A 15,953-nucleotide genomic window follows, 5' to 3' on the forward strand; every position below is an offset into this window, starting at 1 on the left:
GTGGGATCGTAACTGGGAGAAGATGCTCCTCTACCAGCAGCGGTCGCTCCAGCTCCTCAGCCAATGGCATCCAAATTGGTCCTTCAGGAAGTTGAGGAGAGTGGCCAAGCGGCAATTTGAGGCAGCGGCACAGGACTTCATGGCGGCCACTCTTCAGCTCTGCCGCCGACACAGACCTGAAGGCCTCTGGGGCTTCTATGGATTTCCAGAATGTTATAACTTCGAATACAAGAACAGCAGCAAGAAGTACAGCGGGAGGTGTCCGCGGGACGAGGTGCAGAGGAACGACCAGCAGACCTGGCTCTGGAACATCAGCCGGGCCCTGTACCCGCACATCTACCTGGAAAAAGAGCTGCAGGGCTCCGAGCATGTGCGGCCATACATCAGGCACCGCCTGGAGGAAGCCATCAGGGTGGCCCGGCTGCCAGGGGGCGCAGAGCTCCCTGTCCTGCCATATGCCCGCATAGTGTACACCTACAGCATGGACTTCCTCACACGGGTAAGGATAATGTGCTCTGACCCACCGCATCTAATCCAGCATGTGTGACTGAGCCATGGTGTATCTAATCTCATGCAATTCTGTCTGCTGGGCCGTGTATCTAATCCTATCCTGTGTGATACAATCTGCTGAGCCGTGTATCTAATCCTATCCTGTGTGATACAATCTGCTGAGCCGTGTATCTAATCCTATCCTGTGTGATACTGTCTGCTGAGCCGTGTATCTAATCCTCTCCTGTGTGATACAATCTGCTGAGCCGTGTATCTAATCCTCTCCTGTGTGATACTGACTGCTGAGCCGTGTATCTAATCTTATCCTGTGTGATACTGCCTGCTGAGCCGTGTATCTAATCCTATCTCGTGTGATACTGTCTGCTGAGCCGTGTATCTAATCCTATCTCGTGTGATACTGTCTGCTGAGCCGTGTATCTAATCCTATCCTGTGTGATACTGACTGCTGAGCCGTGTATCTAATCCTATCCTGTGTGATACTGTCTGCTGAGCCGTGTATCTAATCCTATCCTGTGTGATGATAATAATAATCTTTATTTATATAGCGCCAACATATTCCGCAGCGCTTTACAGTTTAACAATTTCGAACACAACAGTCATAAGTAACATTAACAATACAGTAATAAAGCACAATAAGCCGCTCCTGCTCGTGAGAGCTTACAATCTACAATGAGGTGGGGAGATACAAAGTACAGGTGCGTATTTACAATGATGTATTTACAATGATGGTCCAGCCATCTTCAGGGGGTGGGGGGTGGATGGAGATAGTGAATGGGCTACACACAAACATAAAATGACTGATTAGGGAATGTGATAGGCCGCTCTGAACAAATGTGTTTTGAGTGAGCGCCTAAAACTATGCAAATTGTGGATGGTCCTAATATCTTGGGGTAGAGCATTCCAGAGGATTGGCGCAGCACGGGAGAAGTCTTGGAGTCAGGAGTGGGAGGTGCGGATTAGTGCAGAGGTTAGTCGAACGTCACTTGCGGAGAGTAGAGAGTAGGTAGGCTGATAAACAGAAATGAGGGAGGAGATGTAAGGGGGTGCCGCACTGTGGAGAGCTTTGTGGGGGAGAACAAGTACTTTGAATTGTATCCTGTAATGAATGGGCAGCCAGTGTAACGACTGGAGAAGAGCGGACGCGTCCGAATAATCATTAGCCAGATGGACGACCCTGGCTGCTGCATTAAGGATAGACTGGAGAGGGGAAAGTCGAGTAAGGGGGAGGCCAATTAATAGAGCGTTACAGTAGTCCAGGCGGGAGTGGATTAGGGCGACAGTGAGAGTTTTTGTTGTCTCCATGGTGAGAAAAGGGCGGATTCTAGAGATGTTCTTTAGGTGTAAGCGGCACGAGCGGGCAAGAGATTGTATGTGGGAGGTGAAGGAGAGTTCAGAGTCAGACATAACACCACACAGCGTGCCTGCTGCCGGGGTGTTATTATGGTGCCACCCACAGAGAGGGAAATGTCAGATTTAGGGAGGTTAGTAGAAGGCGGGAGCAGAAGAAGTTCAGTTTTGGAGAGGTTGAGCTTCAGATAGAGAGCGGACATGATGTTGGAGACTGCAGACAGTCAGTGGCGTTCTGTAGTACAGCGGGGGAAGGTCAGGGGCTGACGTGTATAGTTGTGTGTCATCAGCATAAAGATGGTACTGAAAGCCAAATCTGCTGATGGTCTGTCCAATTGGGGCCGTGTAGAGGGAGAAGAGAAGGGGGCCAAGGACTGAGCCCTGAGGTACCCCGACAGTGAGAGGAAGAGGAGATGAAGTGGAGCCGGAGAACAGAACACTGAAGGAGCGTTCAGAAAGATAGGAGGAGAACCAGGAGAGAGCAGTGTCCTTAATGCCTAGTGACTGGAGCCTAGAGAGTAGGAGACGGTGGTTGCCAGGAAATATGACGTATTTGATGCTACAATATCGCACACACTGAGCTCTGCTATATCCATTAGGTCTGTGTAAGACACACGCTTCAGCTGTGGTTCCCCCCACATCCCCTCCTGCCTGCCTAGATAGCTCTCCTTCTCACTCTGTCTGTGTAATTCTAAACCACTCATCCCCCTCACTCAAGAATGTGTTGGTTAGCAGAAACCAGTTCTTTGTTTGCAGCCATGTGCTTCCATTTGTGTATGAGAGCTATTCAAGATGGACGACCCCAAGTAGGGGTGTAGGTGTGAATCTTACACTTTTGGAATGTGCATCAGTAGAGCTGCATACCAGTGCGTTTCCTAATTTCCCGTACCAGCGGTATCCGAGAAACAGATTACTGCTTAACCGAGGCACATAGCCAAATCGTGTTTAGACTTAAATGAACGTCCACTTCATGCTGAGAAAAATTATCATTTTGTCTGCCTTCTATGGGCTTCTCCCCAGGAATTATGGCTAATAGCCGGATTTCATAACTTTCAAAAAAGGGGAGTATCCAGCCCCTTAGTGATGTCACGAGCAAAGGGTATAAGACATTCAGCCTCATTTTAGGTGGGTTTTTTTTTGCCCAGGAAGTCAGCTACCAGAAACTTTGCAATCTGCTCTGATGCATTGGAATATGTTGCGCTTCCCCCAGCCGCATGGCCAGACATGATATGAGAGAACTGTAAGTGCTTTTTTTTTTTTATCTTTAATCCCTTTTATTTTGTAATCGTTCTGTACATACTATAATTGTCTCATCTTGTAATATCATTTTTTTTACTTTTTGCAAACACTGCCTAATCTTTTTGGAGTAAAAGCTATTTTATATTTACTAGTCTTGTTCTCCCTACTCTAAAACGCACCCCCAACGTCCTCTGAAGTAAATCACACTACTGATTGGGTTGGCTCCCGACCTGCTATTAATTACAGTAATAGGAGCTGGTGGCAGGGAAGCATTCTGAGCTGGTTGGGCAAAACTGGCAGCGACGGACGGCGTTTGATAATTATAATTCCTGCCTGAGTGGGAATAGTTATATCGCCCTCGCTGCAGTGTGCCCAATAGCCAGTACCATAGCAAGGCAGCCTTTCTGGCCACAAATTAACCTAGGTGCAGTTCCTGGACTGACCTGAGGGTAAGAGGGGCACCAGAGAGCTGCAAGTTCCAAACCGGAACTGGTAAGTGGGATATAAATAAATCCCTGAAGGAAGAATTGGGGCAACCAAACACCCCCGGTTCATGACAATGGTCAACAGTGATGAAAGCTGCAGAAAGGTCGAGAAGATTGAGCAGAGAGTGGTCACCGTTACGTTTTGCTGTCACGTCATTGGTCACTTTGATGAGTGCAGTTTCTGTTGAATGTAGGGGGTGGAAGCCGGACTGTGAAGGGTCTAGGAGGGAGTGAGTGGAGAGGCAATGGGTAAGGCGGGAGGAGACCAGGCACTGGTCTGTAATTGTTTGTGCAGGATGGATCGAGAGCGGGTTTCTTTAATAATGGAGTAACGATAGAGTGTTTGAAGGAGGATGGGAAAATTTCCGAGAAGAGGGAGGGATTAAAGGTTGTAGATAGGTGAGTTGTGACAACAGGAGAGAGAATGGAGGAGATGTGAGGGAATGGGGTCGGTAGTGCATGTAGTCGGATGAGAATAAGAGAGGAGCCTGGAGATTTCTTCTTCTGTGATGTAATCAAATGTGGAAAGTGAGCCAGGGGAAATGCAGGGAGGGATAGGAGTTACAGCACTTGGTGGTTGGGAGCGGATTTCCTGATGGATGTTATCTATTTTCTCTATAAAGTGGGAGGCCAGGTCATCAGAACAAATGTCTGTGATAGGGGCTTGTGCTTTTGGCCTGAGGAGGGAGGAAAGGTGTCAAAAAGTGTCTTGGGGTTGTTGGATAGTGAGATCAGGGTGGTGTAGTAGGTCTGTTTGGCGAGGTGAAGGGCAGAGTTATTGGTTCTTAACATAAATTTGAAGTGTATGAAGTCTTCTGGTGTGCGAGTTTTCCTCCATAAGTGTTCAGCACACCTAGAGCATCACTGGAGACGCTGAGTTTGCGATGTGAGCCAGGGCTGTTTCACTCTGTGTTGGGAGGTTCTGAGGGCGAGGGGTGCTACTAGGTCCAGGGTGCTTCTAAGAGTGTAATTATAGTGATGTACAGCCAGATCAGGACAGGAAAAAGAGGAGATTGGGGACAATGATGAGTGTAAGGACTCTGAAAGTGTAGGTAGGAGTGTGCTGGGGTGAGCGAGGGATTGTGAGCGTGAAGGAGAGAATGTTATGGTCAGAGAGGGGAAGCGGTGAGTTATTTAGGTAGGAGATTGAACAGAGCTGGACAAAGACCAGGTCAAAGGTGTTACCGTCTTTATGTGTTTCAGAGGTTGAAAGCTGTGAGCTGGGATGCAGATGTGGAAGGGAGCTGTTAATGGGGATGTTGAAGTCTCCCAAGATAAGGGTTGGCAGTTCTGATGACATGAAGTGCGGCAGTCAGGCTTAGAAGTGGTCAAGGAAGTGGGTGGGCGAGCCTGGGGGCCGATATATGACCACTACTCTGAGGGAGAGGGGAGGGAAGAGCCTGATAGTGAGGACTTCAAAAGAAGGGAATGAGAGTGATGGAATGTAACTGGGGGGATGACCTGGAAGGTGCATTGTGGGGACAGGAATATGCCGACTGCACCACCAAGTCGGTTTGTGGGTCTCGGGGAATGGGAGAATTGTAAGCCACCATGAGAAATGGCAGCAGGGGAGACAGTGTCAGAAACCTGAATCCAGGTTTCAGTGAGGGCCAACAGATTCAGAGTTGCTCAGAAAGTAATTGTGCAGGAAAGGAAGCTTGTTACATACAGACCCTGGATTCCAGAGTGCACAATTGAAAGAAGGAGATGAAGGAGTGCAAGTAATATTAATAAGATTAGTAAGGTTATGATGTGAGGTAAGGTTGAGGTTGGGGGATGGTGGACCAGAGTTGGGGGAGATGTCCCCCGAAATCAGTAGGAGTAAGAAGATAAAGAGCAAGTAGTTATTGGAATTGTAAGAAGTTTTTTGTGCAGTGTGTTTGGGCAAGATGGGCTGAGGTTTTTCAGGAAGGTGAGAAGAGCATGGGAGCTGTACATGGGAGAGGGAAGTATATAGGGGCTGATGTGTATGAGTCGTGATGGAGGGGGGATGGTGCGGTGAGGGAGGATGGCAAGGGAACATAGGAGGATAGCAATAAAGCACATGGATAAAAGGGAGTGCCCAGCGTGGTTTACCTGACTCCTGCCCTGACTGCCATGCTTTTTGATTGATACTTAGCTAATGCGATGCTTTGCTGAATGCGTGCGGCCTCACACATGCGCGCACCCCTTAGAATGTTTCGAAATTTATAGGCCCCCAGTACAGGGACAGGAGAGAGGGATTGTGGGAGCTGGTTAGTTATAAATTAGCAACAGCTGCTCAACACATCCTGGTGTGGAAAAGATGAGACACAGTCCTGATTACATCTCTATACTATAGCACCTCTCCTGAGACAACATCTACAGAGATCCCCCCCCCCCTGGATCCACAACAGTAAAGGTACCTTCACATTAAGCGACGCTGCAGCGATAGCGACAACGATGCCGATCGCTGCAGCGTCGCTGTTTGATCGCTGGAGAGCTGTCACACGTCAGGATTTCTTGCAGAAATTTTCCTGACAAAAACGGGACATTTCTGCCAGAAAACCGCATGCGTTTTTTTCGCGTTTTTTGTGCGTCTTTTTCCCAATTGTGGGAAAAACGCGGAACATCTGCAAAATTAATGAACATGCTGCTTTTTTTACCGCAATGCGTTTTTTTTTCGCGGAAAAAGCGCACCATGTGCACAAAACATGCAGAATGCATTCTAAATGATAGGATGCATAATATATGTGTTTTTAATGAGTTTTCATAGCGTTTTTATCGTGAAAAAAACCGCGAAAAAACCTGAACGTGTGCACATAGCCTAAGTACTGGGAACCAGGTAACTGATGAATTCTAGCAAAGGAGTTGAATGATATGATTATGAAAATACATGTTGTAGTTCAGTTCAGAGGTTGAATGACATAATTACCTGTGTGAAGAGAGAAGATGGATGTTAAGGCCGGTTTCACACGTCAGTGATTCCGGTACGTGAGGTGACAGTTTCCTCCCGTACCGGAGACACTGACACACGTAGACCCATAAAAATCAATGCATCTGTGCAGATGTCATTGATTTTTTGCGGACCGTGTCTCCGTGTGCCAAACACGGAGACATGTCAGTGTTCGTGGGAGCGCACGGATTACACGGACCCAATAGAGTCAATGGGTCCGCGTAAAACACGGACCTCACACGGACATTCTCCGTCTGTGGTCCGTGTGCGTGCAGGAGACAGCGCTACAGTAAGCGCTGTCCCCCCCACATGGTGCTGAAGCCGGTATTCATATCTTCCCTGTAGCAGCGTTTGCTATAGAGAAAATATGAAGAATAGTGTTAAAAATAAAGATTTAGGTGTCCGCCGCCCCCCCACCCCCTGTGCGCCCCCCCGCTGGTCAGAAAATACTTACCCGCTCCCTCGCTCCTTCCTGGTCTGGCCGCGCCTCCTACTGTATGCGGTCACGTGGGGCCGATCATTTACAATCATGAATAGTCGGCTCCGCCCCTATGGGAGGTGGAGCCACATATTCATGACTGTAAATGATCGGCCCCACGTGACCGCATGCAGGAGAAGCCGCGGCCAGACCAGGAAGCAGCGAGGGAGCGGGTAAGTATTTTCTGACCAGCGGGGGGGCGCACAGGGGGTGGGGGGGCGGCGGACACATGGATCTTTATTTTAAACACTATTCTTCATATTTTCTCTATAGCAAACGTTGCTGCAGGGAAGATATGAATCGCAGCTTCAGCACCATGCAGAGTGGGTACCACACGCTCCGTGTGGTACCCACTCGCCATACGGGCGGCACACGTGTGCCGCACGTATGGCCTCCGTGAGTTCCCAGGCACACGGACACGGATAACTCCGGTACCGATTTATTCCGGTACCGGAATTATCTGGACGTGTGGGACAGCCCTAAGACTGTGGAGACCTGGGTGTCGTAACCAGTGCCTTCCCCCCTCCCTCCAATCCCGTAAGGAAACACACAGTCTTAGGTGGGTTGAACAGGTCGGTCACAGTTTATTAATTACATCAGCAGAGAAAAGGCAATTACATTTCGTAATGGGCGGCTCGCGCCAAGCTCCTGTCCACGATCGCCAGGCGAGTTGGCCCAACGAGCAGTTACGAACCTTTGCCCTCCTCCGCTTCTTCCGCTGTGACTTCGTAAAGTTAAGAATGGTTAGTTATATATACACATATATACACATCTTTTTTTAATAATATAATTTACAAATTTACATCTGGCACGGACACCTGGATTTAACCCCTTAAATTAAGAAACACACAATAAGCACCTATATAAACCATAAATCAAACCTAAAATAGGATAAAATGTGACGTAATGTGTCTTGTATGGTCAGGGTGCACTGTGAGAGCTTCAGTGTAAACCACTGATGAAAGGGACTAAACCACCAAACCACCGTAAGATAGGAAATCACCAGAGATTACCACAGCATTAGGATTAATAACATGCCTTTATTTAAATGTATTGGCAATACATATAAAAAATAATAATAAAAATATTTCATACAAAAGATTATTAATTAATAACAAAAAAACGCAGGTAAAATACAATATAATATATGGTACCCAAGGATCCCCAAATATACAGGTAGCAACCCCCTAAAATTAAAGATTGCCTTTACTCGCTGTGTTTCTCATAAAAAAGAAATATATCCAAGATTATATTATATAAATTAAAAAATGTGAGAAATAAATATGTGTCAGAAATTTATAATTAAAAAACCGTGCCAAAATCACATACAAAATATAACAAATCTTCACTAAACAACCGTGGTAATAAAAAAATTGATCAATATAAGAAATATATATAAAAATTAATCATATAAAGTGATAGCAGCGTATTTTATATAAAGTGTCTAAGTGCATAGAGTGATAATAATACAGCGAGGTAAATCGGGGTTACTTATTGCATATAAAGTGTCCTAGTATACAAAATGATATTATATCAGGGTGGCTATGATTATATTCATTGCATCTATATTTGCCCAATAGCAGTGGTGACTCATGGATTAATCACCATATATACTAACAGTACACCAAATGTCTGTGTGTCCATTTATATATTTTAGTGGCTAGATGGAACCACCATAAAGTGAACTCCCATAGTCCTTCCTGACGAAGGAAAGATATCCGAAACGCGCGTCGGGCGCACGCAGGTCCTGGACCCAATCCTCATTACAGGTAGTTTATAACTTATTTACGGTGGTGCCGTGCTGCCCAATTTCTAACTAGCTGGTCTATGGGAGTTCACTTTATGGTGGTTCCATCTAGCCACTAAAATATATAAATGGACACATAGACATTTGGTGTACTGTTAGTATATACAGGTCCTTCTCAAAAAATTAGCATATAGTGTTAAATTTCATTATTTACCATAATGTAATGATTACAATTAAACTTTCATATATTATAGATTCATTATCCACCAACTGAAATTTGTCAGGTCTTTTATTGTTTTAATACTGATGATTTTGGCCTACAACTCCTGATAACCCAAAAAACCTGTCTCAATAAATTAGCATATTTCAACCGTCCAATCAAATAAAAGTGTTTTTTAATAACAAACAAAAAAACCATCAAATAATAATGTTCAGTTATGCACTCAATACTTGGTCGGGAATCCTTTGGCAGAAATGACTGCTTCAATGCGGCGTGGCATGGAGGCAATCAGCCTGTGACACTGCTGAGATGTTATGGAGGCCCAGGATGCTTCAATAGCGGCCTTAAGCTCATCCAGAGTGTTGGGTCTTGCGTCTCTCAACTTTCTCTTCACAATATCCCACAGATTCTCTATGGGGTTCAGGTCAGGAGAGTTGGCAGGCCAATTGAGCACAGTAATACCATGGTCAGTAAACCATTTACCAGTGGTTTTGGCACTGTGAGCAGGTGCCAGGTCGTGCCGAAAAATGAAATCTTCATCTCCATAAAGCATTTCAGCCGATGGAAGCATGAAGTGCTCCAAAATCTCCTGATAGCTAGCTGCATTGACCCTGCCCTTGATGAAACACAGTGGACCAACACCAGCAGCTGACATGGCACCCCACACCATCACTGACTGTGGGTACTTGACACTGGACTTCAGGCATTTTGGCATTTCCTTCTCCCCAGTCTTCCTCCAGACTCTGGCACCTTGATTTCCGAATGACATGCAAAATTTGCTTTCATCAGAAAAAAGTACTTGGGACCACTTAGCAACAGTCCAGTGCTGCTTCTCTGTAGCCCAGGTCAGGCGCTTCTGCCGCTGTTTACCTGGGGAATGCGGCACCTGTAGCCCATTTCCTGCACACGCCTGTGCACGGTGGCTCTGGATGTTTCCACACCAGACTCAGTCCACTGCTTCCTCAGGTTCCCCAAGGTCTGGAATCGGTCCTTCTCCACAATCTTCCTCAGGTTCCGGTCACCTCTTCTCGTTGTACAGCGTTTTCTGCCACATTGTTTCCTTCCAACAGACTTACCATTGAGGTGCCTTGATACAGCACTCTGGGAACAGCCTATTTGTTGAGAAATTTCTTTCTGGGTCTTACCCTCTTGCTTGAGGGTGTCAATGATGGCCTTCTTGACATCTGTCAGGTCGCTAGTCTTACCCATGATGGGGGTTTTGAGTAATGAACCAGGCAGGGAGTTTTTAAAAGCCTCGGGTATCTTTTGCATGTGTTTAGAGTTAATTAGTTGATTCAGAAGATTAGGGTAATAGGTCATTTAGAGAACCTTTTCTTGATATGCTAATTTATTGAGACAGGTTTTTTGGGTTATCAGGAGTTGTAGGCCAAAATCATCAGTATTAAAACAATAAAAGACCTGACAAATTTCAGTTGGTGGATAATGAATCTATAATATATGAAAGTTTAATTGTAATCATTACATTATGGTAAATAATGAAATTTAACACTATATGCTAATTTTTTGAGAAGGACCTGTATGGTGATTAATCCATGAGTCACCACTGCTATTGGGCAAATATAGATGCAATGAATATAATCATAGCCACCCTGATATAATATCATTTTGTATACTAGGACACTTTATATGCAATAAGTAACCCCGATTTACCTCGCTGTATTATTATCACTCTATGCACTTAGACACTTTATATAAAATACGCTGCTATCACTTTATATGATTAATTTTTATATATATTTCTTATATTGATCAATTTTTTTATTACCACGGTTGTTTAGTGAAGATTTGTTATATTTTGTATGTGATTTTGGCACGGTTTTTTAATTATAAATTTCTGACACATATTTATTTCTCACATTTTTTAATTTATATAATATAATCTTGGATATATTTCTTTTTTATGAGAAACACAGCGAGTAAAGGCAATCTTTAATTTTAGGGGGTTGCTACCTGTATATTTGGGGATCCTTGGGTACCATATATTATATTGTATTTTACCTGCGTTTTTTTGTTATTAATTAATAATCTTTTGTATGAAATATTTTTATTATTATTTTTTATATGTATTGCCAATACATTTAAATAAAGGCATGTTATTAATCCTAATGCTGTGGTAATCTCTGGTGATTTCCTATCTTACGGTGGTTTGGATTTAACCCCTGTAGGATTGGCCGGCTGGGGCATCCCAATTAGTGCATCACCAAGGGGAGTGGTGCGAGGGGGGAACTGGGCACTGATAGTATTTTAATGTTGTTTGTTATATGGGCTCCACAGTCAGAGGCGCGTTCCTTATGCAGCACCGCGCCTGCCATTCCTTGCCATGGATTAACTGCCTTTTGATTGATGCTTAGCTAATGCGATGCTTTAATCCTCTCCTGTGTGATACTGACTGCTGAGCTGTGTATCTAATCCTCTCCTGTGTGATACTGACTGCTGAGCTGTGTATCTAATCCTCTCCTGTGTGATACTGACTGCTGAGCTGTGTATCTAATCCTCTCCTGTGTGATACTGACTGCTGAGCTGTGTATCTAATCCTCTCCTGTGTGATACTGACTGCTGAGCTGTGTATCTAATCCTCTCCTGTGTGATACTGACTGCTGAGCTGTGTATCTAATCCTCTCCTGTGTGATACTGACTGCTGAGCTGTGTATCTAATCCTCTCCTGTGTGATACTGACTGCTGAGCTGTGTATCTAATCCTATCCTGTGTGATACTGACTGCTGAGCCGTGTATCTAATCCTATCCTGTGTGATACTGTCTGCTGAGCTGTGTATCTAATCCTCTCCTGTGTGATACTGACTGCTGAGCTGTGTATCTAATCCTCTCCTGTGTGATACTGACTGCTGAGCTGTGTATCTAATCCTCTCCTGTGTGATACTGACTGCTGAGCTGTGTATCTAATCCTATCCTGTGTGATACTGTCTGCTGAGCTGTGTATCTAATCCTATCCTGTGTGATACTGTCTGCTGAGCCGTGTATCTAATCCTATCCTGTGTGATACTGACTGCTGAGCCGTGTATCTAATCCTATCCTGTGTGATACTGACTGCTGAGCCGTGTATCTATCCTATCCTGTGTGATACTGACTGCTGAGCCGTGTATCTAATCCTATCCTGTGTGATACTGACTGCTGAGCTGTATCTAATCCTATCTTGCTACCACAGATCAACCTCCATGTTGTTTGTTCTCCTGCAGGACGATCTCATCCAGACGATCGGACAGAGCGCAGCTCTGGGGGCCACTGGAGTCATCTTATGGGGGAACTCGGACTACAGCTCCAGCAAGGTGATGATCATGCTTTCTAGCTGACCGGCCCTTGCGCTGCTCACAGCTGAGGGTTTGCTACAACTGCGTAAAGGATCCTCTTCAGGCCTGATTCAGACAAGGCCGCTCGGAGCAGCCGCTGTCTCCTGGCTTCACGCTGTACAATCCTATGAGGCGGTCAGGTTGATGTGAGGAGACCTGCGGCCGATCTGTGCACGAACGTCTGACCGAGGCTTTATGTAGCCGGCCCCAGACTGATACATTGTAACAAACCATCAGGGGAGGTCTCCTGTCATGAAAATCACTAAGTCCACACACATTCTCCACTGCAGATTTCTTAGGAATCCGAGTGGACAAGTTGTGGATCTGCCACTTTCACTTTAAAATTTGGAAAAGGAGAAATCCGCCCCAGAAATGGACATTCTGTGATGTAACATCTGCAGATTCACAGTGTATCCCCCAAGAGAGACCAGATACCACAGTACCCAGCTACTGCGGGACCCTCTGTAACTCTGCTAGTCACTATGTGATCCCCAAATGTCAGTCATGTGATCAGTCTGGTCACAGGGGGGCTTCTCACCTTCCATAATGGGGCTGGTGATTTGGGGACTTCTCACCTTCCATAATGGGGCTGGTGATTTGGGGCTTCTCACCTTCCATGATGGGGCTGGTGATTTGGGGGCTTCTCACCTTCCATGATGGAGCTGATGATTAAGGGCTTCTCACCTTCCATGATGGAGCTCGTGAATGGGGGCTTTTTTCCTTCCACAATGGGGCTGGTAATTGGGGTCTTTTCTCCTTCCATGAAGGAGCTGGTGATTGGAGACTACTCAATCGTCATGATGGGGCTGGTGATTGGGGGCTTCTCATCTTCCATGATGGAGCTGGTGATTGGGGACTACTCAATCGTCATGATGGGGCTGGTGATTTGGGGCTTCATACCTTCCAAAATGGGACTGGTGATTGAGGGCTTCTCACCCATTATGATGGGGATGGTGGTTTGGGGGCTTTTCACCTTCCATGATGGGGCTGGTGATTGGAGCTTCTCACCTTCCATGATGGGGCTGGTGATTGGGGGCTTCTCTCCTTCCATGATGGGGCTGGCGATTTGGAGGCTTCAACCTTCCATGATGGGGCTGGTGATTTGGGGGCTTCTCACCCGTCATGATGGAGCTGGTGATTTGGGGGCTTCTCACTTTCCATGATGGAGCTCGTGATTGGGGCCTTCTCACCTATCATGATGGAGCTGGTGATTTGGGGGCTTCTCACCTTCCATGATGGGGCTGGTGATTGGGGTCTTCTCACCTTCCATGATGGAGCTCGTGAATGGGGGCTTTTCACCTTCCATGATGGGGCTTCTCACCTTCCATGGTGATTTGGGGGCTTCTCACCTTCCATAATGGGGCTGGTGATTGGGGCTTCTCACCTTCCATGATGGGGCTGGTGATTGGGGCTTCTCACCTTCCATGATGGGGCTGTTGATTTGGAAGCTTCTCACCTTCCATGATGGAGCTGGTGATTTGGAAGCTTCTCACCTTCCATGATGGGGTTGGTGATTGGGGGCTTCTCACCTTCCATGATGGGGCTGGTGATTTGGAAGCTTCTCACCTTCCATGATGGGGCTGGTGATTTGGGGGCTTCTCACCTTCCATGATGGGGCTGGTGATTTGGAGGCTTCTCACCTTCCATGATGGGGCTGGTGATTGGGGCTTCTCACCTTCCATGATGGAGCTGGTGATTGGAGGCTTCTCACCTTCCATGATGGGGCTGGTGATTGGGGCTTCTCACCTTCCATGATGGAGCTGGTGATTGGAGGCTTCTCACCTTCCATGATGGGGCTGGTGATTGGGGGCTTCTCACCTTCCATGATGGAGCTGGTGATTGGGGCTTTTCACCTTCCATGATGGGGCTGGTGATTTGGAAGCTTCTCACCTTCCATGATGGGGTTGGTGATTGGGGGCTTCTCACCTTCCATGATGGGGCTGGTGATTTGGAAGCTTCTCACCTTCCATGATGGGACTGGTGATTGGAGGCTTCTCACCTTCCATGATGGGGCTGGTGATTGGGGCTTCTCACCTTCCATGATGGAGCTGGTGATTGGAGGCTTCTCACCTTCCATGATGGGGCTGGTGATTGGGGGCTTCTCACCTTCCATGATGGGGCTGGTGATTTGGAAGCTTCTCACCTTCCATGATGGGACTGGTGATTGGGGCTTCTCACCTTCCATGATGGGACTTGTGATTGGGGCTTCTCACCTTCCATGATGGAGCTGGTGATTGGGGGCTTCTCGCCCGCTGTGACCTCATGTGCTGCCGTTTGCAGGATTCCTGTCTGGCTTTGCAGTCGTACGTAGACGAAACTCTGGGCCGCTACCTGAAGAATGTCACCATTGCCGTATCGATGTGCAGCAGAGGCCGGTGCTCCGGGAATGGACGCTGTGTGCGCAGACGCTTGGATTTCGATGACCACCTGCACCTGGACCCCAGAATCTTCACTATTGAGAAGGACCCTCAGGGAAAAGGCTACGTGGTCTACAGAAGGCGCCATGACATGGATGCCGTGTGGCCCCAGTTCCAGTGTCGATGCTACACGGGATGGCGCGGCAGAGACTGCTCACAGAGGACGAGCGTTAGTACTTGGGAGAATGAGGCGAACATCTTTGGCGTCCCATGATGCATCATGCACTGCATGGGAGGGGCATAGTGGTCATATGACTACATAGATACATGTCATAAATGGGTGGAGCCAACAATCATTTGCTGGTCTGAGACAATAATTGTCATGTAGCAACAAGGAGCTGTGACAATGTAGCAACCCTCCACATGCGACTGCGGGGGAGGGGGTAATGTTCATGGTGGAAGAAGGGGCATACCTCTCCCGGGCCCTGTGATTGGTCACAGCCTTCCATAGTTACAGCTATAATGGGGGGGATGGTATTTCATATTTTCCAGATAATTATCCGCTTTGTTTTCATTTACATTTTAATTTCCCACAATCTCCGAAGACAATAAAAATTAGACACAAATGACGACGAAGCCGCGGCGCAGAGAACGGAGCAGCCGCCATCAGACCCACAGAATCTACAACTATTCTTTACATCTCATCCCCCAAAAGTGTAACAAAATAAACAATATAATAAACGCTGAATCCAGATCTGATTGGCCGCAGGTTGTCACAGCCCCTCCCACAACTAGTGATGTCATACAAGTCCAAACGCACCGCCCGAACCGCGAGGGCAGAAGCCAAGAATAAAGTCCGTCCCCCAAAGTACAGCATCGGCAACACCCCGAGAATTATATCAGTACTGGAGCGTTATAAGAGGGGCTGATATCAGTCACATATGGTGTAATGTCTGGAGGTTATATCAGTACTGGAGCGTTATAAGAGGGGCTGATATCAGGCACATATGATGTAATGTCTGGGGGTTATATCAGTACTGGAGCGTTATAAGAGGGGCTGATATCAGTCACATATGATGTAATGTCTGGGGGTTATATCAGTACTGGAGCGTTATAAGAGGGGCTGATATCAGTCATATATTATGTATTGTCTGCAGGTTATATCAGTACTGGAGCGTTATAAGAGGGGCTGATATCAGTCACATATGATGTAATGTCTGGGGGTTATATCAGTACTGGAGCGTTATAAGAGGGGCTGATATCAGTCATATATTATGTATTGTCTGCAGGTTATATCAGTACTGGAGCGTTATAAGAGGGGCTGATATCA

At 46.5% G+C, this 15,953-nt stretch overlaps 1 protein-coding gene across 3 annotated transcripts in view; it reads left to right on the plus strand.

Annotated features, from left to right (window-relative positions):
* The window catches only part of LOC143787908 (hyaluronidase-1-like), a 16,892-nt gene extending 1,219 nt beyond the window's left edge, over positions 1-15,673 (plus strand). For 2 of the 3 annotated variants that reach the window (XM_077277067.1, XM_077277066.1), the window contains 3 exons: positions 1-499; positions 12,156-12,245; positions 14,547-15,672. The exon at positions 1-499 is cut by the window's left edge and continues 490 nt beyond it. In XM_077277067.1, the coding sequence (XP_077133182.1) occupies positions 1-499; positions 12,156-12,245; positions 14,547-14,897 (940 nt within the window). In that variant the 3' untranslated portion in view covers positions 14,898-15,672. Of the gene's footprint in view, positions 500-12,155; positions 12,246-14,546 lie in introns of all 3 variants that reach the window. The other variant, XM_077277068.1, reaches the window with a different exon arrangement.
* Positions 15,674-15,953: the final 280 nt, after the last annotated feature.

The sequence above is a fragment of the Ranitomeya variabilis genome, chromosome 8 (genome assembly GCF_051348905.1).
Source record: "Ranitomeya variabilis isolate aRanVar5 chromosome 8, aRanVar5.hap1, whole genome shotgun sequence".
Taxonomy (NCBI): domain Eukaryota; kingdom Metazoa; phylum Chordata; class Amphibia; order Anura; family Dendrobatidae; genus Ranitomeya; species Ranitomeya variabilis.